Source organism: Mesoplodon densirostris, chromosome X (assembly GCF_025265405.1).
Source record: "Mesoplodon densirostris isolate mMesDen1 chromosome X, mMesDen1 primary haplotype, whole genome shotgun sequence".
NCBI classification, from domain to species: Eukaryota; Metazoa; Chordata; class Mammalia; order Artiodactyla; family Ziphiidae; genus Mesoplodon; species Mesoplodon densirostris.
The window spans coordinates 92,312,017-92,336,179 of NC_082681.1; the positions used below are offsets into that span (position 1 = coordinate 92,312,017).

At 42.7% G+C, this 24,163-nt stretch overlaps 1 protein-coding gene across 2 annotated transcripts in view; it reads right to left on the bottom strand.

The window, feature by feature from the left end:
* Positions 1 to 16,473: 16,473 nt before the first annotated feature.
* MAGED1 (MAGE family member D1) overlaps positions 16,474 to 24,163 on the bottom strand; it is a 63,449-nt gene continuing 55,759 nt past the window's right edge. The window contains exons 1-13 of one of the 2 annotated variants that reach the window (XM_060086807.1): positions 23,164 to 23,296; positions 22,561 to 22,634; positions 21,121 to 21,849; positions 19,789 to 20,457; positions 19,593 to 19,656; positions 19,297 to 19,376; positions 18,977 to 19,068; positions 18,671 to 18,750; positions 18,537 to 18,579; positions 18,201 to 18,263; positions 17,514 to 17,628; positions 16,894 to 17,279; positions 16,474 to 16,684 (exon numbers count right to left, since the gene is read on the bottom strand). In XM_060086807.1, the coding sequence (XP_059942790.1) occupies positions 16,902 to 17,279; positions 17,514 to 17,628; positions 18,201 to 18,263; positions 18,537 to 18,579; positions 18,671 to 18,750; positions 18,977 to 19,068; positions 19,297 to 19,376; positions 19,593 to 19,656; positions 19,789 to 20,457; positions 21,121 to 21,849; positions 22,561 to 22,605 (2,358 nt within the window). In that variant the 5' untranslated portion in view covers positions 22,606 to 22,634; positions 23,164 to 23,296 and the 3' untranslated portion in view covers positions 16,474 to 16,684; positions 16,894 to 16,901. Of the gene's footprint in view, positions 16,685 to 16,893; positions 17,280 to 17,513; positions 17,629 to 18,200; positions 18,264 to 18,536; positions 18,580 to 18,670; positions 18,751 to 18,976; positions 19,069 to 19,296; positions 19,377 to 19,592; positions 19,657 to 19,788; positions 20,458 to 21,120; positions 21,850 to 22,560; positions 22,635 to 23,163; positions 23,297 to 24,163 lie in introns of those variants that run through there. The other variant, XM_060086809.1, reaches the window with a different exon arrangement.

A 24,163-nucleotide genomic window follows, 5' to 3' on the forward strand; every position in this document is an offset into this window, starting at 1 on the left:
AAAGGAGACAAAAGACCTGTATGCAGAAAACTATAAGACACTGATGAAAGAAATTAAAGATGATACAAACAGATAGAGAGATATACCATGTTCTTGGATTTGAAGAATCAGCATTGTGAAAATGACTATAATATCTAAAGCAATTAACAGATTCAATGCAATACCTATCAAACTACCAATGGCATTTTCACAGAACTAGAACAAAATATTTCACAATTTGTTTGGAAACACAAAAGACCCAGAATACCCAAAGTGATCTTGAGAAAGAAAAATGGAGCTGGAGGAATCAGGCTCCCTGACATCAGACTATACTACAAAGCTAAAGTAATCAAGACAGAGTGGCACTGGCACAAAAACAGAAATATAGATAAATGCAACAGGATAGAAAGCCCAGAGATAAACCCATACACATATGGTCACCTTATCTTTGATAAAGGAGGCAAGAATATACAATGGAGAAGAGACAACCTCTTCAGTAAGTGGTGCTGGAAAATTTGGATAACTACCTGTAAAGGAATGAAATTAGAATAATTCCTAACACCATACACAAAATAAACTTGAAATGGATTAAAGCACTAAATGAAAGGTTAGACACTATAAAACTCTTAGAGGAAAACATAGTCACAACACTCTATGACATAAATCACAGCAAGATCCCTTTTGACTCACCTCCTAGAGAAATGGAAATAAATACAAAAATAAACAAATGGGACCTAATGAAACTTAAAAGTTTTTACACAGCAAAGGAATCCATAAACAAGATGAAAATACCACCCTCAGAATGGTGGAAAATATTTGCACATGAAGCAACTGACAAAGGATTAATCTCCAAAATATAGAAGCAGCTCATGCAGCTCAAAATCAGGAAAAGATCCCAATCCAAAAATGGGCAGAAGACCTAAATAACATTTCTCCAATGAAGATATACAGATTGCCAACACACACACAAAAGGATGCTCAACATCTCTGATCATTAGAGAAATACAAATCAAATCAACAGTAAGGTATCACCTCACACTGGTCAGAATGGCCATCGTCAAAATATCTACAAATAGTAACTGCTGGAGAGAGTGTGGAGAAAAGGGAACCCTCTTGCACTGTTGGTGGGAATGTGAATTGATACAGCCACTATGGAGAACATTATGGATGTTCCTTAAAAATCTAAAAATAGAACTACCATATGACCCAGAAATCCCATTACTGGGCATATACCCTGAGAAAACCATAGTTCAAAAAGAGACATGTACCACAATGTTCATTGCAGCAGTATTTACAGTAGCCAGGACTTGGAATCAACCTAAGTGTCCATCGACAGATAAATGGATAAAGAAGATCTGGCACATATATACAATGGAAGATTACTCAGCCATAAAAACCAAAATTGAGTTATTTGTAGTGAGGTGGATGGACATAGAGTCTGTCATACAGAGTGAAGTACTTTAGAAAGAGAAAAACAAATACCATATGCTAACACATATATGGAATCTTAAAAAAAATTGTTCTGATGAACCTATGGGCAGGATAGGAATAAAGTTGCAGATGTAGAAAATGGACTTGAGGACACAGGGAGGGGTAAGTGTAAGCTGGGACAAAGAGAGAGAGTAGTATTCACATATATACACTACCAGATATAAAACTGATAGCTAGTGGGAAGCAGCTGCATAGCACAGGGAGATCATCTCGGTGCTTTAGACCACCTAGAAGGGTGGCATAGGAAGGGTGGGAGGGAGGTGCAAGAGGGAGTGGATATGGGGATATATGTGTACATATAGCTGATTCAATTTGTTATACAGCAGAAATAACATTGTAAAGCAATTATACTCCAATAAAGATGTTTTTTAAAAAAAGATGAATGAGGTACTTCCCTGGTGGTCCAGTGGGTAGGACTATGCACTCCCTATGCTGCGGGCCTGGGTTCGATCCCTCTTCAGGGAACTAGATACTGCATGCATGCTGAAACTGAGAGTTCACATGCTGCAACTAAAGTTCCTGCATGTCGCAATGGATATCCTGTGTGCCACAACTATGACCCAGCAGAGCCTAAGTGAATAGATAAATAAATAAATAAATATTTTTTTAAAACTTAAGATGAATGAAATCATATCATGTATTTTTTCAGACCACAGTTGTATGACACTAAATAACAGGAGGAAAACCAAAAAATTTTAAAATATATAGAGATTAAACAACTTGTTTATGAACAGCCAATAGATCAAAGAAGAAATTAAAAGCAAATAAAAAATATGTTTTAAAAAATACAATAATGGAAGCACAGCATTCCAAAATTTATGGGATGCAGCAAAAGCAGTTCTAAGAGGGACTTAGGAAAAAAGAAAATTTGAAATAAACAACCTAACTTTACACCTCAGTGAAATAGAAAAAGAACAAACTAAGCCCAAATTTATCAGAAGGAAGAAGATAACAAAGATCAGAACACAAATAAATGAAAAAGAGACCAAAAAACACAATATAAAAGATAAATGAAACTGAGTGGGTTTTTTTTCACACCTCCTGTTCTTTTCCAGCAATACACAAGTTAACACTGATTTACCATCATCTTTAGCTGTGTTCATGATGAGTCTCATTGTAGTCCAGGACACAGAGACGTCCAACACTGTCCAGGTGTTGGGGAGATGGGTGCAGGCTATCTAGATTCAGGGGAGTCTTGGTTTCCATACCTGAATCTTTGCCCAGCTCTGTCTTTAGGGTCTCAGAAAGGCTACTGATGATCATGCGATCCTCATTGCACTGGCTCTCACTCTTATTATGAAATAACTCTTGAGCCTTCATGCCCAGGAAGCTTTCTGAACTGGGACCAAGAGTTGGTTCTTTTTGAAAACATAAACAAAATTAACAATCTTTTAATTATACTAAGAAAAAAAGAGAGAACACTTTTATGCCATAATATTAGATATTCTAAAAGAAATGGATAAATTTATGGAAACATACAACCTACCAAGTCTGCATCATGAAGAAATAAAAAAGCTGAACAGGCTAATGACTAAGAAAATTGAATCAGTAATTAAAAAAAAAAAACTCCCAACAAAGAAAAGCCCACGATCAGATGACTTCACAGGTGAATTCTACCAAACATTCAATGAAGAATTAATACCAATCCTTCTCAAGCTCTTCCAAAAAATTTGAAGAGAAGGAAACACTCCCAAACTCACTTTATGAGGCCAGCATTACCCTAATAGTAAAGCCAGATAAAGACATACAAGAAAAGCAAACCATAGGCCAATATCCCTGATGAATATATTTATAAAAATTCCCAACAAAATACTAGCAAACCAAATTTAACAGCAGATTCAAAGGATCATACACCACGATCAAGTGGGATTTATCCCTGTGATGCAAGGATGGGTCTAAATATGCAAATCAAGAAGTGTAACATACATTAATAAATGAAATACAAAAATCATATCATAATCTCAATGTATGCAGAAGAAGCATTTAACAAGATTCAGCATCCTTTCATAATAAAAACTTTCAACAACTTGGCTGTAGTAGGAAGGTACTTTAACATAATAAAGGCCATATATGACAAATTCACAGCTAACATCATAATGGTGAAACTATGAAAGCTTTTCTGTTAAGGTCAGGAATAAGAAAATGTTGTGCACTCTCACCACTCTCATTAAACATAGTACTGGAAGTTCTAGTAGTAATTAGGCAAGAAAAAAGAAAAAAAGGCACACAAATCAGAATGGAAGAATAAAATTGTCTCCATTTGCAGATGACATGATAGAAAACCCTAAAGACTCCACAAGAAATCTGTTAGAACTGATAAACAAACTCACTAAATTTGCAGGATACAAAGTCAACATACAAAAATCACTTATGTTTCTACTCACTAACAACAAATTATCTCAAAAGATGAAGAAAATAATCCCATTTACAATACCATAAAAATAATAAAATATTTAGGAATAAATGTAACCAAAGAGGTGAAAGATGTGTACACTGAATACTATGAAACATTGATGAAAGACATTGAGGAAGACACAAACAAGTGGAAAGATATTCCATGTTCATGTATGGGAAGAATTTATATTGTTAAAATATCCATACTACCCAAAACCATCTATAGATTCAGTGAAATCCATATCAATACTCCAATGGTATTTTTCACAGATGTAGAAAAAATAACCCTAAAACTTGTATGGAACCACAAAAGACCTCGAATAGTCAAAGCAACCCCTGAGATAGAAGAACAAAGCAGAGGCATCACACTTCCTAAATTCAAATTTTATTACAAAATTTATAGTAATCAGAACCATACGGTACTGGCATAAAAACAGACACATAGCCCAAAGGAATAGAATCAAGAGCCCAGAAATAAACCCATGCATATATGGTCAACTAACATTTGATAAGAGAGCCAAGAATATTCAATGGGGAAAAGACAGTCTCTTCAGCAAATGGTGTTGGGAAAACTGTATATTCACAGGCAAAAGAATGAAATCAGACCTCTATCTTACACCACTCACAAAAAGTTTACTCAGAGTGGATAAAGACTTAAACATAGGACTCAAAACGGTAAAATTACTAAAAGAAAACATAGGTAAAAACCTCCTTGAAATTGGTCTTAGCAATGATTTTTTTGGATATGACAACAAAAGCACAAGTAAGAAAAGCAAAAGTAAACAAGTGGCATTGCATGAAACAAAAAAAGCTTCTGCACAGAAAAAGAAGAAATCCATACAATAAAAAGGTACACTACAGACTGGGAGAAAATACTTACAAACCATCTATCTGATAAGAGGTTAATATCCAAACGTATGAAGAATGCATACAACTGAATAGCGAAAAAATAAACAATCCTATTAAAAAATGGGCAAAGGACTTGAACAGACATTTCCCCAAAGACATACAAATGGCCCACAGGCACATGAAAAGATGCTCGACTTCACTAATTATCAAGGAAATACAAATCAAAACTACAATGTGCTATCACCTCACACCTGTTTGAATGGCTATTATAAAAAAGACAAGCAACAACAAGTGTTGGAGAGACTGTGAAGAAAAGGGAACTTTTACACACTCTTGGTGGGAAAGTAAACTGGTACAGCCACTATGGAAAACAGTATGAACATTCCTCAAGAAACTAAAAATAGAACTAACATATGATTCAGCAATCCCACTTCTAGGTATATATCTGAAGAAAATGCAATCAACTATCTCAAAGAGATCAGCACCCCCGTGTTCATTACAGCATTATTCACAATAGCCAATTATATATGATGGAATATTATTGTCATAAAAAGAAGGTAATCTTGCCATTTGTGACAATATGGATGGACCTTAAGGGCATTATGCTAAGTGAAATAAGTCAGAGAAAGACAAATACTACATGATTTCACTTATATGTAGAGTATAATAATAACAAACAAACAAAAAACCTGAACTTGTAGTAACAAAGAGTAGAGTGGTGGTTACCAGAGGCTGGGTCATGGGGAGTTATCATTTAATGGTACAGAGTTTCAGTTTTGCAAGATGAAGAATTCTGGAGATGGATGATGGTGGTGGTTGCACAATATGGATGTACTTAATACCACTGAACTGTACACTTTATAATGCTTAAGATAGTAAGTTTTATGTTATGTGTATTTTGCCATAATAAAAAAATTGAACTAAAATATTTAAAACACAAATTGAGTTTTACTATGATGAGTGATTTCATACTGAAATTTGGAAATTTGGTGTATTTTGTGATGGGACTCGATATCTTACTTAAATTTTATGTTTTAGCAAGCATCTTCTGACACTGCTCCAGCTGTTGAAAGTTGGCATTGCCTCATTCCTGTTAGGTAGGAGTTGAAGTGCAGGTTCTCTACTTGGCCTCTGTTGATACCCAGAGTGAAAAAGGGACTCCTTATTACCACTGTGCAGGGTCAGGCATTCAGGCTCCTCTTTAGGCTTCTGCTGATATCACCCTGGCTGGTAGAGGCAGAAGTGTTTTGTTACTGCACCCCATATGGTTTCTACTGACACAGTGGTATGGTGGCCTTGTTAAGGATAAGGGGTAGTGATAGTCCTGGCTCTCTACAAACCTTCTCTAACACCATCCCAGTGGGGATGGAGGAGTGCTTCATTATTTCTGGGTAGATGTAGAAGTCCAGACTCCTCACATTGCCTTCACTGACACTTCCAGAGATGACGGTAGACTTCTTACCCTAGAGGTGGTGAAATTTCTGACTCTCACTTAGGTATTCTCTGACATCACCACAATCAGAAGGGGGAAGGACTACTCATTACTGCTGCACATGGTCTTGACATCTGAGGTGAGGAGTGGAACTACTTGCCACCCAGACAGGACAAAAGTTCTGGATCCCCATTTACCTTTCTCTGACACCATCCTGGCAAGGTCAGAGTCTGGAGTGCTTGTCTACACCCATGCGAGGGTAGAAATCTAGGCTCTCCATTTGACCTTCACTGGGGGTGAGGGTGTTGGAGTGCACTGCAGTTTTTTCATGACGTTTTGCAGTTACTGTCTAAAGGTTTTATTTCTGGAAGGAATATTTTTAAGTACGTCTACTCCATATTTCTGGAAGCAAGAGTCCCCCAAAGTGACTTTTGAAAAGGGCATTGTATGCCTTAGGACTAACAACAAAACCAACTTAAATATTGAACTCTAAGTAATAGTTTTATTGTCGTTTTTGTTGTTGATTTGATTTTTCTTTAAGAAGTATGGGTTAAAAATTCTGAAACTAAATTTTGTGTAGACTAGCATTGAACAAATAAATAAATTAGTGGATAATGAGAGCCAGGTTTCTCACTGTTGGAGAAGGGGATTACAATTATTGAAAGGGAGAAGGTTGAAATGAATCCTGTGTTGGACTGGAAGTGGGGTAACAGTATGAACTCATTGTTTTTAAAGTGGATGTAAAATATCAATAGATTAAAATGTGGATGCACACACACACACACACACACACACACACACACACATACTTCCCCTAGATCTGTCTTCTGAGATGGCCTGTAGCAATGATACCTCAATAGCAGTGAGCACACTTAGCACACAGGTCTTGGTTTATAAACACCATTTCCCACTGAAGAAAAAAAAGCAAGAGCTCCATGGTGAAATGTATGATGGCTGAGGCAGGAAACATACAAAATGAGTCTGTATTATCTTGCTGTGCCAAATGTAAGAAATGTTCAATAAATTATGGGGATGCATCAAATGAACTGAAGAGTCAACTAGAAGGGATTCCTACTGATCAAATCTGTAAGTAGTTGCATATCTAAATAAATAATCTTAGTAAAGGATTATACTGTATTGAATAGAATAATATCAGAGTCAACACTGATATACATACACACACACATACATACATACATACATATATACATTCTTACATGAGAAGAGAAAGAAATATCTTTATAGTAGAGAATTCAATAGTAGAAATCCAACTTTTAAAAAGTAGAAAAAGTGATGAAAATAGAAAGTCATCTCTGGACAATAAGCATGGTAATAACTGAATGAGGCAAAAATCATCAATGATACTAAAATTAATGGGTGAAAAAATTGGCATCATGTGTGTGGATGACTAATACCCCAGAAGAGAGTCTAAGCTGCCCAGGCTGGTCTTTGGGGATTTTCTTTAATCTGGCCCCAGCTTACACTTGTTCCTCTGTTTCCCTTTGGACTTGGACCCCCCCAATCCAGTCTGTCTATGTCATTCACTTGCACCTCTGCATAACAAACCAAATTACTAAAATCAACTACTTCTTCGTGTGAACCTTTTTGTACTTCAGTGCTCTGGCAGAGGTATAGAAAGTTGGGGCCAGACCCCGGATTTAGAGGCCACCCCAGTCCTTCCATGTTCTCATTCTACTACTATCAGTCTCACTTCCATCATGACATCAACTACCCATGCAGGGAACCTCCTCCAGGAGTCTGCTGGGCACACATTATTTCAAAGATATATGGACTCCTAGGTGTTGTCCTGGAAATGCACATATTACTTCTATCCATTGGCTAGAAATAGTCAGATGATCCCAACAAAATTGCAAAGGTGCCTGGGAAAAGTAAGCACTAAGTGGTTTTGGTGGGGTTTTTTGTTTGTTGGTTTGTTTGTTTTTTGCTTTGTTGCCAAATACTGAATTTTCCTCATATACTTTCTTTTTTTAATTAATTTGTTTTTATTGGAGTATAGCTGATTTACAATGCTGTGTTAGTTTCTGCTGTACAGCAAAGTGAATCAGCCATACATATACATATATCCACTCTCTTCTAGACTCCATTCCCATATAGGTCATTACAGAGCACCGAATAGAGTTCCCTGTGTTATGCAGTAGGTTTTAATTAGTTATCTTTTATATATAGTAGAGTCTATATGACAATGTCCCCTCCCTGTTTCCCTGTTGGTAACCATAAGTTTGTTTTCTACATCTGTGACTTAATTTCCATTCTGTAAATAAGTTCATTTGTACCATTTTTCTTAGATTCCATATATAAAGGATATCATATGATACTTGTCTTTCTCTGTCTGACTTACTTCACTCAGTATGACCATCTCTAGGTCCATCCATGTTGCTGTAAATGGCATTATTTCATTCTTTTTATGGCTGAGTAATATTCCATGGTATATATGTACCACATCTTCTTCATCCATTCCTCCATCAATGGACATTTAGGTTGTTTCCATGTCCTGGGTATTGTAAATAGGGTTGCAATGAATATTGGGGTGCATGTATCCTTCCGAATTATGGTTTTCTTTGGGTATATGCCCAGGAGTGGGATTGCTGAATCATATGGTAGCTCTATTTTTACATTTTATGGAATCTCCATACTGTTCTGCATAGTGGCTGTACCAATTTACATTCCCACCAACTGTATAGGAGTGTTCCCTTTTCTCCACACCCTCTCCAGCATTTCTTGTTTGTAGAATTTTTAAAATGATGGCCATTCTAACCGGTGTGAGGTGATACCTCATTGTAGTTTTGATTTGAATTTCTCTAATAATTAGTGATGCTGAACATCTTTTCATGTGCCTCTTGGCCATCTGTATGTCTTCTTTGGAGAAATGTCTATTTAGACCTTCTGCCCAATTTTTTAAATTGGGTTGTTTGTTTTTTTGATATTGAGCTGCATAAGCTGTTTGTATATTTTGGAGATTAATCCCTTGTCGATTGCTTCATTCTCAAATATTTTCTCCCATTTTGTGGGTTTTCTTTTCATTTTGCTGATAGTTTCCTTTGCTGTGCAACAGCTTTTAAGTTTCATTAGGTCCCATTTGTTTATTTTTGTTTTTATTTTCATTACTCTCAGAGGTGGATCAAAAAAGATCAGACAGAGAGTGTCCTGCCTATGTTTTCCTCTAAGAGTTTTATAGTATCTGGTCTTACATTTAGGTCTTTAATCCATTTTGAGTTTACTTTTGTGTATAGTGTTAGAGAATGTTCTAATTTCATTCTTTTACATGTAGCTGTCCAGTTTTCCCAGCACCTCTTATTGAAGAGACTGTCTTTTCTCCATGTATATTCTTTCCTCCTTTGTCATAGATTAGGTGACCATAGGTGTGTGGGTTTATTTGGGCTTTCTATTCTGTTCCATTGATCTATATTTCTGTTTTTGTGCCAGTACCATACTGTCCTGATTACTGTAGCTTTGTAGTATAATCTGAAGTCAGGGAGCCTGATTCCTCTGGCTCCATTTTTCTTTCTCAAGATTGCCTTGGTTGCAGAAATAGAGACACAGATGTAGACAGCAAACGTATGGACACCAAGGGGGAAAAGAGTGGAGGGAGGGGGTGGTGGTGGAATGAACTGGGAAGTTGGGATTGACATATATACACTACTATGTATAAAATAGATAACTAATAAGAACCTGCTGTATAAAAAATAAAGTTAGATTTAAAAATAAACAAAAAAATTGATTGCCTTGGCTATTCCAGGTCTTTTGTGTTTCCATACAAATTGTAAAAGTTTTTGTTCTAATTCTGTGAAAAATGTTATTGCTAATTTGATAGGGATTGCACTGAATTTGTAGATTACTTTGGGTTGTATAGTCATTTTGACAATATTGATTCTTTCAATGCAAGAACATGGTATATCTCTCCATCTGTTTGAGACATCTTTGATTTCTTTCATCAGTATCTTGTAGTTTTCTGAGTACAGGTCTTTTGCTTCCTTAGGTAGGTTTATTCCTAGGTATTTTATTCTTTTTGATGCGATGGTAAATGGGATTGTTTGCTTGATTTCTCTTTCTGATCTTTCATTGTTAGCGTATAGGAATGCAAGAGATTTCTGTGTATTAATTTTGTATCTTAAAACTTTACCAAATTCATTGATTAGTTCTAGTAGTTTTCTGGTAGCATCTTTAGGATTTTCTACATATAGTATCATGTCATCTGCAAACAGTGACAGTTTTATTTCTTCTCCAATTTGGATTCATTTTATTTCTTTTTCTTCTCTGATTGCTGTGGCTAGGACTTCCAAAACTATGTTGAATAAAAGTGGCAAGAGTGGACATCCTTGTCTTGTTCCTGATCTTAGAGGAAATGCTTTCAGTTTTTCACCATTGAAAGTGATGTTTGCTGTGGGTTTGTTGTATATGGGCTTTCTCATATACTTTCATAGATAAGTAAGATAAAACACAGAGAAGAGAAAATACTTGCCCCAAGTGACACCACTGGGGGAGGCAGAATTAGAAGCTAGGGCTCTCTGATGGCAAAGTCCAAGTTCTTTCTACAACATCCTGCTGTCTCAGCCCTCCTAGAGCTCACAGTATCCCAGCCCTTTTCCATGTACTCACATGTTCCATCACTTAAGATTTTTATTGTAAGCAATGGTATGCTGGTAAATGGTTAACAACTGGTTCTCAAAACAAAACAAAAATATCCCTGATTGGTAGTCTTTGCCACTTTTCATAGAGTACATAATCTCACCATGGTCAACTTCAAGTTACCAGTTTCACTGAATGTAAAGGCAGGATGAAGTGCACACAGGGGCAAGCTGGCCCCAGCACATCGCTGCTTATAAGCAATAGGAAGTCTTCCTTGCCAAAGTAAATAAGTAGGCTTTATTAGAAAGATATCAGAGACTCACAGAACTGGCGGGAGACTGGAGAAATGAACTTAAGAACTGGATAGGGAGCACAAAGACAGAAATAGTCTGATCAGAATGCTGCCCTGGGGATAAAAATCCCATAAACCATTTTTTTAACTCGTGTCAATCATTTAAGTTTCAAAGTCCAAGGAAAGGACATGTGATTGAGAAGAGTAGGTTGCATGCCTGTCCCTTGACAATACCAGGAGAGGGAGAGGAAGAATCTGGCTTATAACATTTCAGTGGGAGAAGGCACATATCTGAACATGTCATCCCACAAAGACTATGTGTCAGTTTTCTATTAATGAAAAACAAATGACCACAATTTGAGTGGAAAACAACATCCATTTATTATCTCATAGTAATTGTAGGTCAGAAGTCCAGGCATGGCTTGCCTGGGTTCTCTGTTCAGGCAAGCCCGAAATCAAGGTGTCAGCAGGGCTACATTCCTTTCTGGAACCTCTGGGGAAGAATCCACTTCTGTGTACATTCAGATTATTGGCAGAACTCCTGTCTTTGAGCTGTAGGTCTGAGGTCCTCGTTTCTTTGCTGGCTTTCAGCTGAAGGCCTCACTTAGTTCATAGAGGCCACCCATTTTCTTTGCCATGTAGCCCCTCAATCTTCAAATCCAGGAATGGATAATTTCCATGTATTAAATCTCTCTCAGTCTTTAAATATCTCTTAACAGGAAGAGTGCAGGCCCCACTAAGACCTCACCTGATTAGGTCCAGCCCACCCTGGATGATCATCCTGTTTTAAGGTCAACTGATTTCGGACCTTATTACATGTGGAAAATCCCTTCACAGCAGTGTCTAGATTAGTGTTTTATTGAATAATGGTGAGAAGGTGTATGTACACCAGGGGTGGGGATCTTGTGAGTCATCCTAGAATTATTTCTACCACGAAAATGGGGGAACTCTATTATCTTAAAAGGAAATTGAGTGCCATTAAGAGAATGAATGTATACCAACAAGACAGATATTCTCTACAGTCCATTTGTCCAACATCTACACATACTTTTTGCCATCTTATACTTTGGAAAATGGCAACATGTAACTATTCTTCATACAAGAAGAAATGTATTCACTCATCCCCAAAGGGAGCCAAACTTGAAGTGTTATCAGTCATAGAATCCATGTGCAAGTTTAGGGTCTTCAGATGGCATCCATTCTTCCTCTAGTTCAATACATACTGCATCAATATTCTGTAATAAGATGGATAAATAAAAAATAAAACTACCACCAACTCACCATGTATAAAATAGTAAGAAAAAGAGAGTAATAGTAAAAAGAAAGTAATAAAAAGGGGCACACTAAATATATATATATATATATGCATATTTTTGCAAAGAATCAAATATGGTAACTACTGCAGCCTTCATTTCTAAAACTGGTTATAAGGTCAAAGTTGATATAAACTTTCTTTCTTCATTGTTCCTGTTATGTTTCTTTTCATCCAGTCAGCATGGGTTGACTGGGTTGGATGGGTTATCTAGAAGAATGATTCAAACATTTATTTATGTGCAGTCTGAGAGATTGGTAGCATTGCCTGTATGGGATTGCTGTAGCTGTCTAATAATTTTAACCATGTTGGGACATGATAAGGCTTACTAGAAGATCTCCTGGTCTCCAGACACACTCCTTTCTGCGCCCATTATGTAGCAGCAGCCCTACTTCCCCCTGAAGATTGAAATCAGTCATCTTAGCACTTGACAGCACCATTTGTCACTAACTTTATCCAGTAATTGGGGTGACCATCTGCCTCAGCTAATTGGCTTTGTACAGAGGGAAAGCAAACTTCTCATCTCTTTATGACTGAAGGTAGCTATACAGCTTGGAGCCAGGTGCCTACTAAAAATTCTAAACCAGTAGAGTCCAAAGTTGCAGGGACCAGAAACATTTTGTGAATAGGCCTTTAGGAGCAAGTCTAAATTCCATTCTTCAGTTCTTAGACCTAGGAATTCTGGTTGTTGACTAGATGACGTTATATATTGTATATAGTGGCTAGTTCAAGACACATAGCATATATTGTAGGACAGCACCTCTAACACACAAGGTGTTGTCTCTCAACTTGTGGCATAACTGTCTTCAATAGAGTCATTATTCCACTGTATAAGGACAACTTTTTTTTATGAGTAATGGAGTGCATGATAAAACAATGAATTCCATAGGTATAAGCCAATCACCACACTTTTTTGGTTTTAAAATGTCCCTTGATCAGAAGCAAGTCTGCATAAAATTTCATAACTATGGATAAAACATTCTGTAAGATCACAGATGGTGGTTCTGACAGAAGTACTTCAGGCAGCGAAGGCAAATCCATGTCTAGAATACTCACTTATTCCAGATAAATTATAAAGCCAACTAACTCCTCCATGATATAATGGCTCCAATTAACTTACCCCCAGGTAACTGGCTGGTCCCTTTGAGATTGATATGTAACAGGAATTCAGTACAGTGTTGACAAGTTGGGCATTCAGCAGTGGGGGTGGTCACATCAGCCTTTGTAAAGTGAAACCATATTGCTGAGGTCATGTATAGCCTCTGTTCATGCCACCACGACCACTTTCTACAGGTGCCCATTAAGGAAGCACAGGAGTGGCTGAGAAAAGAGGTTTACTGACCTCCACTGAATGGGTCATATTGCCCACCTGATTACTGAAAGCATATTGATGTGAGTGGTCACATCTAACACTAATAGTCTCATTCTCCTGACTGGTTCCAAGAAGTCCATATACCACTTCCCTAGATCTGTTTTGTGTCCATTTTCCCAAATGTCCTCATTCAACATCTCTGCTAATTAGGATGCACCATTATCCCCGGACTTAGATCTGGATGCAATATCCTATATATTCATATGATATATATATATATATATATATATGTTTCCAAAGGGTGCAATGGCAAGGAGTGTGTGTAGATGTTGGATAAGTGAACTTCAGTAAATATTAGTTAAAATAAAAATAGTTTTTTAACTTTTTATTCTGATAAGACTTACAAAAAAGTTGCAAGGATAGTAAAAAGAATTCCCGTATACACCTAACCTAGATTCTCCAATGTAAATATTTTACTATATTTGTATTATTCTCCTTGTCTCTCACACTCTATACACACATACATGTGGAGACAAATTTTAAAATATTTTGAGAGTAAGTTACAAACACATTCTCTTACATAAAACAGTACAATAATCAAAATCAGACCACTAACATTGATACTAACAGACCACTAACTGACCTTATTCAGATTTTGCCAACTGTCCAAATTGCACCAGAATTTCATGAGCAGTGAAGGGAAAGAATCAAATCTCTTCTGGGGTATGAACAGGGCAGATGGTGTACTGAAACCTGGATTAGGGTTCAATCCACAGGGATGGAGCTAAGGGGGCTTCTATAGGCATTGGGCCTCCTCTGCCAGCTCCAGGCTCCAATGATACCACCCTCCTCTTTCTTCAGGCTCCCTAGAACTCCCTTGTGACCTTCCACACCTCTGATGTTGCCATAACCGCATAGTTCTGGAAATAAACTTTACCTGCTACTGGTCGCCGCAAGGCAGAGGACCCAGGACTCTTCCACCACTTTAGCACCTAACACAGCTGGGAGGATCCACAGAGCTCCATTGTTATTATTAGGTTTCTGTCTCACAGACAAGAGCTGGGGAGGGGTGAAAAATCATCTCTTGTCATCTCTCATTCCCATTGACAACTGGGCAAGGGAGGCTCAGAGAAGTCTGAGACTATTAGGGGCAGAGCTGGGGGGATGCCCCGTTCCTGTCTCTTAGGCCTAGTGTCTTCCCCTGACATCACACAAGTGGTCTAAATTCCTCTCCCTAAAGGGCAGTCACAGTCTGCACACAGCGTGGAGCTGGGGGTGTGGGTGGTGATGGGTGGAGGAGGGAATGACACCTCAGGGAAGACCTGTGCTTACCCGGGTGGCTTATGGATGAATGGGTTGTTCTTTTCTGAGGCTGCAAAGTGGAGTCCATCTACCTGAACGTGGAGGCTGTAAACACACATCGGGAGAAGCCTGAGGTAGGTGAGGGACTCTGTGGCCTAAGTTGGCACGTGGTGAAAGCACCCTCCCCTGCAGAAAGGCAGCCCCAGTCCCACAGAGCTTGGGTGTTTCCACCAACATGTAGAATAACCAGCACCCAGAAATGCAGGAACCGCAGCCCAGACTCGAGGCACCATAGACACCCACAGCTAGAGCAACCCTGCCTAAAAGGCCTCTGGCTGAGGTTCCCCCTGAGAAGAGGGTCAGGATCCAGGCTTGGCTGAAAGAGGGGAGCCTGGCAGTGAGGACAAGAGGCAGGGAGGGGCGGGGGCTCCACACTGCTGGCTGCTTCCTGCTAATACTGGGTTCTCTCCTCTCAGAATGTGGACGTCAGCCGGGAACCTGAGGAAGCCCCGGACACCGTCCCTGCCCACTACTGAGCCCTTCCCAGGAGGCTAAATTGCCTTTGCTCCTGCTTTCTTCTACCCCAGGAGCTCCTGCGTCTGCCCTTGCCCATATGCTTAGGTAACACTAAGCCTCTGAGGAAGTTATGGCCTCTAAGTTGATCCTCAGCGAGAGCGCTCTGCTTCCAGCAAGACCTCAGCAGCTCAAGCCATCCCCCTTCACAGTCACAGCCAAAAGACTGTCTGGCTCTGCATGGTGCTTTGTCTTACTTTCTCAATTCTTGTTCCCTGAGCAACAAAGGTTCCTCTTTCTCCCTGCAGGAGGGGGAGAAGTGGCCATTGTGAGGCCTCCTTCACTATGCATAAGACCTTGTCTCTGCGATGAGGCCCTGCTCCTGTGGGGGTGGGGATTGTGAAGGCTTTTTAGAGGCAGATTCCTGGGCAGCATTTCCAGAGGTAAGGGGCGCCAGTGGGACCACCCCTTTATGAGCAATGTGACTAGGGGTATGAGATCTTCCTTCTCACACAGGAAACTCTGGCACCTGGCTCATCATGTTCTCTGCCCCTATTCCTGCCCCCATCCTGGGGTCATTTCACTTTCCACATGGATAATACAACCAACACCCTGGAGTTCCCAGAACATTATCTCCAGGAACAGTTATCTTTCCTCACCTTCAACTACCCACTCTCCGAACTTTATTATTATTACCTGGAGTTCTACCTCCTCCGTCTTCTTAAATGCAACTGTCTGACCACCTACACCCTCTCTCATTATTTCATCTTTCAATGTCACTTCAAAACACCTAGCAGCATATCTATCACATATGAGTCACTTCAGTGATATTTAATACCACACTTTTTTTTAGACCTCATTAACATTCGTGTTCATCAATCCCTCCTTTGTTTCCCTATCCATTAGTCAGAAAGCTGATCCGCCCTTTGGGCTAGAACTGAGGCCCCATCTCTCCCATATAAACATGTTGATCCCTCCCTAAACACAGAAAAAACAGGGAGCACATCTAATTCACTTTGCAGTTTCAACGTTTATTTCTGATACCAAAACTTGACAGCACACAAGGGGGGAAGAAAGCAATAGACAAGGAACAGCAAATAAATTTATCTTGCATGCCACTTTCAGTCAACAGGATGTGGCTCTCTAGATAGCTGTGTTTAGAAGGATTCTGAGGCTTCAGCCTCACTCAGGGGAAAGACTATTGCAACTGATTAGCAATATCTGTGAACATAAAAAAGAAAAAAAATGTAAAAATCAATGCTATATACCAAATAGTAAGGAACATAAATAACAAATACTGCTTCCCCATACTTCCCTCTGCTCACCACCACGTGTTTCCTAGGACTCCCAGCTAGAGCACATAAATACATTCCCATGGATTCTGTATCTCCCAATGACCCTAAGTGCCCAATCCAAAGTGATATACCTACCCAACATCTCACTCAACCCAGAAGAAACCGATGGCACCAAAGTTGGCAGCAAAGTTGGCACTGGCTGTACCACCAGGGCCAATAATGGGGCCGGCGAAGGTCTGAGGAAATCTGGAGCGAGCATTCTGGTGGTATCTGGCCCAGAAGGTAAATGGGATTCTGGACCAGGGATCTCCAAAATCTCCTTCCTCGTCCCAGGTCAGCAGCTCAAACTCAATGTCATCCCAGCTCCAGGGCCCAGAAACGGCCTCATCTCCAATCCCCATGCGGGTTCTTGCCTCAGCCCGGGCCTCAGCCTCAGCTGCAGCAGCATCCAGAGCATCCAAGGCCTCATCTGCGGCCTCCATGAACTGCGCAGTCCAGTCACGAGGGTCTCTCTTCTGAACCTGAGATGAGGAGTAGAAAATAAAACCCATAATAGTATTAGTTAATATTTATGAAGCACCTACTATATATTTAGCACCCTACTTTGTGCTATTGTTTATGCAGTAACAACAAATACCACCAATAATGTGGTACCTACCGTGTGCGATACCTAAAATCTCTTTCCTGTTCTGGACTTTTCCCAGCCAGTCATACTTCATCCCTTAACCTATCGAGTCTTGCAGTTCCTCTATTACCTCTGCAATGAATCGCAGCACTTTCATCTTGCTAGTCTCATGGTAGGAACGGAGGCCCCAGAGGAACTCATACTCAGGAGGGTTGCTGTTGGGCACTCGTCTGTAATCTAGGTACCTTAGAAAGAGGAGAAAGGCCTTTGTTTCTACCCAGGCAGAATAATAGTCCATCAATGCGTAATAATTGGACCTTCTCACTTCCCAGATTTCAGGTAGCAACTCCCCCCAGTCTTATTCCTAAACACAGATTTACCCTCTAATAATCAGGCCTTTGAATTCCTGTGCCAGTGCTTCTACACAAAGCAGTCACCTAGGCCTGGAGGGTGGCTTGAGTAGGGTCATAGAAAGGACAACACTTAATTTCATCTCCTCTGTCACAGCTCTAGCTCTAAATTCTTATAATCTTGTCATTGAACCACAGATAGGCCCATTGCAAAGCCTCAGCTAAGCCCAGCCTTTGGAATATCTACTGTGGGCGTGGTGGACAGGCTCCACTTGCAAGATCACTATACTGCAGGAAAATCCAACCACAAGGAGCATACTCAATAAATACTCCTGCATACATATGTGTGTGTATATGCATAGGTAAGGTATAGTTAGTATAAGAAATGAGCATGGAAAGGGCTTTCTGAGGCTGACCAGCACACAGAATTCATGAAGACCAGACAAAGCTGCTTAGGCATCACTTACTTTTGCTTTACAAACTCGTAAGTGAGAAGTTTCCTCAGATCTCCAAGGAGGGGATGTCTTACCCTGATAGTAAGAAAAAAAAAAAAAGGGGGATCCATAATCAGACACTATGACATTGCCCCAAGGAAAGAAAGGAGTTTTCCAGCACAGAGGTCAGAGACAAGAGAAGAGGCAGAGAGGTCAGGACTATTTCCCCATCTACCCAGGTCACATCCTTGGGCTCTGTACCTCCCCAAACCAATTCCCTTAGACCACCAGGCTGATGCAATCCTGGGACCATCCTCTGTTGCCAAAGGATGATATAAACAGGCAAGAGATGAGAGAGCCCAATCATACCCAGGACGCAGTCCCATCTTGCGTAGTGCCTCCCAGAGGACAGCTGCAATGGGAGGCAAGGGGAGACAAGGGACGGAAAATGAGCATGGAAAACAGGCGGTAGCCAACCCCCAGCTGCTGGCCCAGCCACTCACCTTCACTGGCACGGTTGCCATTCATGAAGATGACACCCAAAATCACTAAGAGGAGACCCAGCTTGGGTGTGTCTTTGGTCCTAAAGAAGTACAAAAAGAATATATTTTCAGCAGTCATTTGCATGAGACACCCCAGGCAGCTTACCCATCTAGCTTCCCCAGTATTCCTCAGCTAGGGGATAATTCTACCCCAGGTCTGCCCATGACCTGCTATGTGACCCTGAATCCTGGACCCTGGCCTACTCGAAACTCCAGGAAAAAAGCATCACTGAGAAAGGCAATGTTCCACCTCCTTTCCCATCTTACGTTCCCAGTATGCCAGCCAGGGACTCAGGGGTACTGATGAGAATATACAGGTGTTCTTCCTTGTCAATTTCCTTCAGCTGAATTCCAAATTTCTACAGGGACAAGAAAACAGACTATGAAATTACAAAATCTAGCATAAGCTACCCCCACTCAGTACTACCCACACTCAGCCACTCCTTCGCCTCCCTGTGAGATTTGCCCTAAACTCCCAGTAGGAATCCCATGAATCTTTTAAATCAAGACTTTCCCATGATACCTCTCAAAAACAAAACCCAAGAAACCTTTCCCCATCATTCTGTTCCTCAGGGCTGCCTTCTCACCTTCTCCAGGACAAAGCATGCGCGTTCAATGATTTCTGGATACACATCAGTGTATTCACGGATGATATCCCTCAGCATTTCTGTAGGAGAGAGGAGGGAGCACCTGAGCTGAGCAGGGGCCACAGAGCTGCGACCTCTTTGCCAGCCCTGCCCAGGGGAGCACAGTCAGTGAAAAAGGAAGACCCGACCATGGAAGGAGGGGATTGAAGAGGAGGGGACATTTAAGCAAAGAGATGTCCATAGAGCACGGGGTGAGGGGAAGAGCAGAGCTCCGGGAGAGGGCACTGGATACCTACCTGAGCGCTTGATGGGCACCTTTGTGTAATCTTTAAGCATCAGGTACTTGACCAACTTATTCGCCTGGGAGGGAAAAAGGAAATCATTAAAGTTATAAGATATTTACAGAACACTTGGTTGAACTACGGATGGAAAGACAACAATGAAAAGAGCAAGGGGTGGGGGGAGAAGTGACTGGGGAGTTACAGTTCTTACTCTTTCCTGAAGAAGGGCCACATCTCGGGGCTGTGAGGCACCCAGGTTCTGTGAGGCACGCGAGTTGGGAGAGGGGCGCAGGTTTGGTGAGGGGCGCAGGTTCTGCCAGTCAGGCGGAACTGGCCAATCGGTGGGGATCCAGTCAGGTGGGAGCGGCCAGTCAGTGGGAAGCGGCCAATCGGGTGGCAGCGGCCAATCGGGGGGTAGTGGCCAGTCGGGAGGGCCTTGCCAATCTGGAGGACCCTGCCAGCCTGGTGGGGTCTGCCATCCAGGTGGAGTCTGCCATCCAGGTGGATTCTGCCAGGCCAATGGGTTCGGCCAGACAACTGGACCAGGCCAGACAATGGGGTTCGGCCAGATCACAGGGTTCTGCCAGATCACTGGGTTTGGCCAGATCACTGGGTTCTGCCAAGCAACTGGGTTTTGCCAGGCTGGTGGGGTCTGCCTAGCTGGGGGGCTCTGACGTGCTGGTGGGGTCTGCCTGGCTGGCTGGTTTTGCCAGCTTGATGGGTTCTGCCAAGCCAATGGAGTCTGCCAGAGCACATTGGGGGGTGCGCCAGGTGGGCTCTGAGTGGTAACTGGAACCGGTGCAGACCTCCAGGTCCCTGGAGCCAGTGGGGCCCGCCTCTGATCCCCACTGCTGCTCTCTTCCACATTCAAGTTATTAATCTGCATCATCAGAGAAAAGGAAGGTCAGGGTCACCAACTGTTTCTATGTCCTCACCATATTTATTCCAGGAAGGCCCCCTAAAACCCTCACCTGTAGTGACAGCCTGACCCACTAGCCAATGGTCACCCTGAGTCCTGGGCTTCTCTTTCACTGTCTTCCAGGCAGGAGTTTCATCTCTGAACCAGGCCAGGAGCAACCCAAGGGTGGGGCCTGAGGCTTCTCCTCTTCCCATGTCCACCACTGGCTCTGCTTGTACCACCCTGGACAAATCACTCAAGTCACTTCACCTCTCTGGGACTTAGTTTCCTTCTCGTAAAACTGAAACTATGATCCCTAGCTGGTATGAGGTACCCTGAAGATTTAGTGAGTGAGATAACCTGTGTGAATGTGCCTAGGCCAAGACCTAACACATGGTGGCTACTTTCAAAATGTAAAGCGAATTACATACAGGCTGCATATATTATGTGTCCATGTCTCGTCTCCCCATTAGTCTGTGGACACTCAGAGAACAGGAATTAACACTTTCACCTTTATCATCCCCTACAACCTAGTCAAATACAGACAGTTATATATATTCAGTTTTGTTTTGTTTAGAACAAATGAACAACATCAGAGAAGAAAAGAGAGTGCCCAAAGCAAAGTGGAACTAGCAGGGATCTCACCTTGCGGGTCCTCTTGCCCCGAATTATAGTCCTGGACTCCAGATTCTGAGCCTGGGAACCATCTGCTGATGTCTGTGCAGCTGCACCATCAGATTCACAGATACCTGGGCATGGGTCAGCCTCTATGTCAGCCTGGGAAGTGGCTATCTTGGCTTGGTTAACATTCTGGGTCTGGGTATCAGCTACTAGGGCCTTAGTGGTGTCATTCCAAGCCTTGAAGGCTGTTTTGGGCTGAGTGCTGACCATCTCACTGGCACTGAGAGACTGAGAGAAATTGTAGGTGGCATTTGGGCCCACCGTAGTAGTGGTATTCTGGGCCTTAAAGGCCATCTCCGACTTGTTGGCAGTTAACTCACTGGTGGTTGCTGCCTGGGAAAAATCATAGGCAGCATTTGGGCCCTTTGGGGGGGCATTCTGGGACTTAAAGGCTGCTGTAGGCGGCGTGTTGGGAGTCTCCTTGGCATTAAGAGCCTGAGAGAAATCATAGGCAGCATTTGGGCCTTTTGTCGTGGCATTCTGGGCCTTAAAAGCTGTCTTAGGCTTAGTGGCAGCTGCTAAAGCCTGCATATCAGCTATCTCACTGGCTGTTGGGGACTGTGAACTCTGAGGACTAGCATTCGGCGCGCTGGCAGCTGCTGTGGCCTGGTTGGTAGGCGGAGCCTCTGAGATCTGGATGGCCTCCATCAGGGTCTGCATAAGCAAGGTGCTGTCTTCCACGGAGGCCTCAGCCTGCAAATACAGGGGAAAAAAATTAATCTCTGGGTCTGCGAAGTGGGGTTGGGAGGATAGGGGAGAGAACACGCAGGGGAGGTGCAGGCGAGCGGTTGGTGCAAAAAGAGGAAGGCTGAGAAAGAGATCTAGCGGCCTGTGTGGGTTAAGGGATAACAAAACTTGTGGTAGGGGCTGAGTGGGGCAGGGGCTAAACAAGGGGTGGTGCCAAATGAGGAGAGGGCGCAAAGTGGAAGGGGGATGCTGATCTAGGAGTGAGGTTAGAACAGGGCAATGCAGAGTGAGGTAGGAGCTCAGGAGGAGGAGGCGGAGCAAGAGTGCCGCCTTGAGGAGTTGAGGAGAATAAGGGGGTCGCAGGGGGTGGGGAATGCTGGAGAAAGGGAGGGTGGAGGCGGGAGGTTGGGGGAGGGGGCGGCAGAGAGCTCTACAAGCCTCAGGACTACGGAAAAAAAAAGGTTCCTTACCCAACCAGGATTCTCTGGGCAGATTGCCCTGACTACTAACAGGGTCTCCCCTTTCTCTGAGCAGGGACTGATGGCTGAAAAGGGACGACCCCCCCTCAACCCCGCGCCCTTAAACCATGGGAATTTGAAAAATGACGGAATCTAGGCACCAAGAAGGCAAAATCTGATCCAGGCGTCTGGACAGCCAAAGGGGCCCAGGGGGAACTGTCGGCTAGGGAAATGGTGGGGAGGGGAGTGGAGATCTCACCTGGAAGCCGAGGAGGCCTGCACCACAGTCCATTTTCTGAGACATGGTTCTTGTCCCTCTGGCAAGAGCAGAGCCTGGGGGGTGTGGAGGAGGAGCTGGGCGTTATACTACAGAGGGCAAATGCGAAGGAACAAATTTGGGGAGATGGTGGTGTTTGAGGTTTGATTGTGGGGGCGGATGAGGTGCTGAATGTGAGGGGAATGGGCCAGATCGGAGTGCGAAAAGTGAATGGGTGTCTGGATGGAGGTTCTGAATCCCGAGAAGCTACGACGGGGAGAAGCTTCAAATCGGGGTTCAGATAAGAGTTCTGAATCCAGGCAGATTGCGTTGGGATTCGCATTTGGGAATTGAATGGAGTTTTCGAATCAGGAGGAATCGTATAACAGTACAGATCGAGGTCGAGAAATCTGTAGAGATTCTGAACGATGGGAGGGGTTCAGAGAGCGAACAGAGATTCTGAATAAGGGAGGATCAGGTGAGGGGTGTGTGAATCGGGGTTCGGGGAGTGGAAGAGGGATCAGAATCCGGGGTAAAGGGATCGGGATGAAGAATGGGGCGCCCGCACCAGGGGGCAAGATGCCCTGTCTGGGGGCTAATTCTCACCTTGCCTCAGGCCCCAACCCCAACCCCCTCGTTGCCTCCCTTCTTCACGACTCAGAGGATCGGGATTGCAGTGTTCTGCTCTCAGCAGCCGCACCCTCTCCTTGTCCAGGAGAAAATGCCAGCGCGGCAGCTAGGACGACCCCGCCTCTTTGCCTAATATACCACCCACCGCCTCACATGGTTGTACGCATGCGCAAGAACTGACCGACCAAATAAGAGTCCCGCCCGTTTCCCCAACAAAAGCTTCGCCCTGAAGACTATGCTGCGCATGTGCAGCGGGAAGCAGTCCCGCCCCTTTGCCAACACACCACCCCACCACCAACCAGGTGGACAGTTTACAGCGGTCCCTCCCCTTCCTCTATATCCCCTCCCCCAAACAGATGCGCTGTGCCTCTAGATCCCACCCCTTGCCCCACACACCGGCCCCCTACCTTTTCCGCAATGCGTCTCTGTCCCTCTCAAGGCCCCTCCTGTCAGGTGGGCATGCAACTCCACCCTCTAGTCTAGCAGCACTTAGGTCACTACTAAGGAGGTCTCTGTGTGGGGTCTCTAATTGCAACAAGTGCTAGGCTCCTGCTAAAAATAAGCTCATCCACTTAGGGGGCCTAGGAAAAGGAATGGCCAGAGAGGATACATTAATGGAGGTAGAAAAAGGTCTGTGCCTGCCACGTGACTCTACATGATCTTCCCCCCCCACCACCCAACAGCTTCCAGACTCATAAACATTAGCTTCTTTCCTGCCCTTTTGCAGCTCCAGCTATTTATTTTGTGTGTGGAGGCGGGGAGGAGGGGAGGGAAGGGCACAACGTGTACTTCACAGCACGATCTACGCTGGAGCTTGTTTTCCTCTCACAGCAGCCTTGGGAGGTGGATATCAGCATCTCCATTGTACAGATAAAGACGCTGAGCTACAGATATTACATGAACTAGACAAGGACACTGAGCCCAGTAAACAGAAAATGCAAAATGTGGGCCTTGGTCTTCCAGACCCTAAAAACCC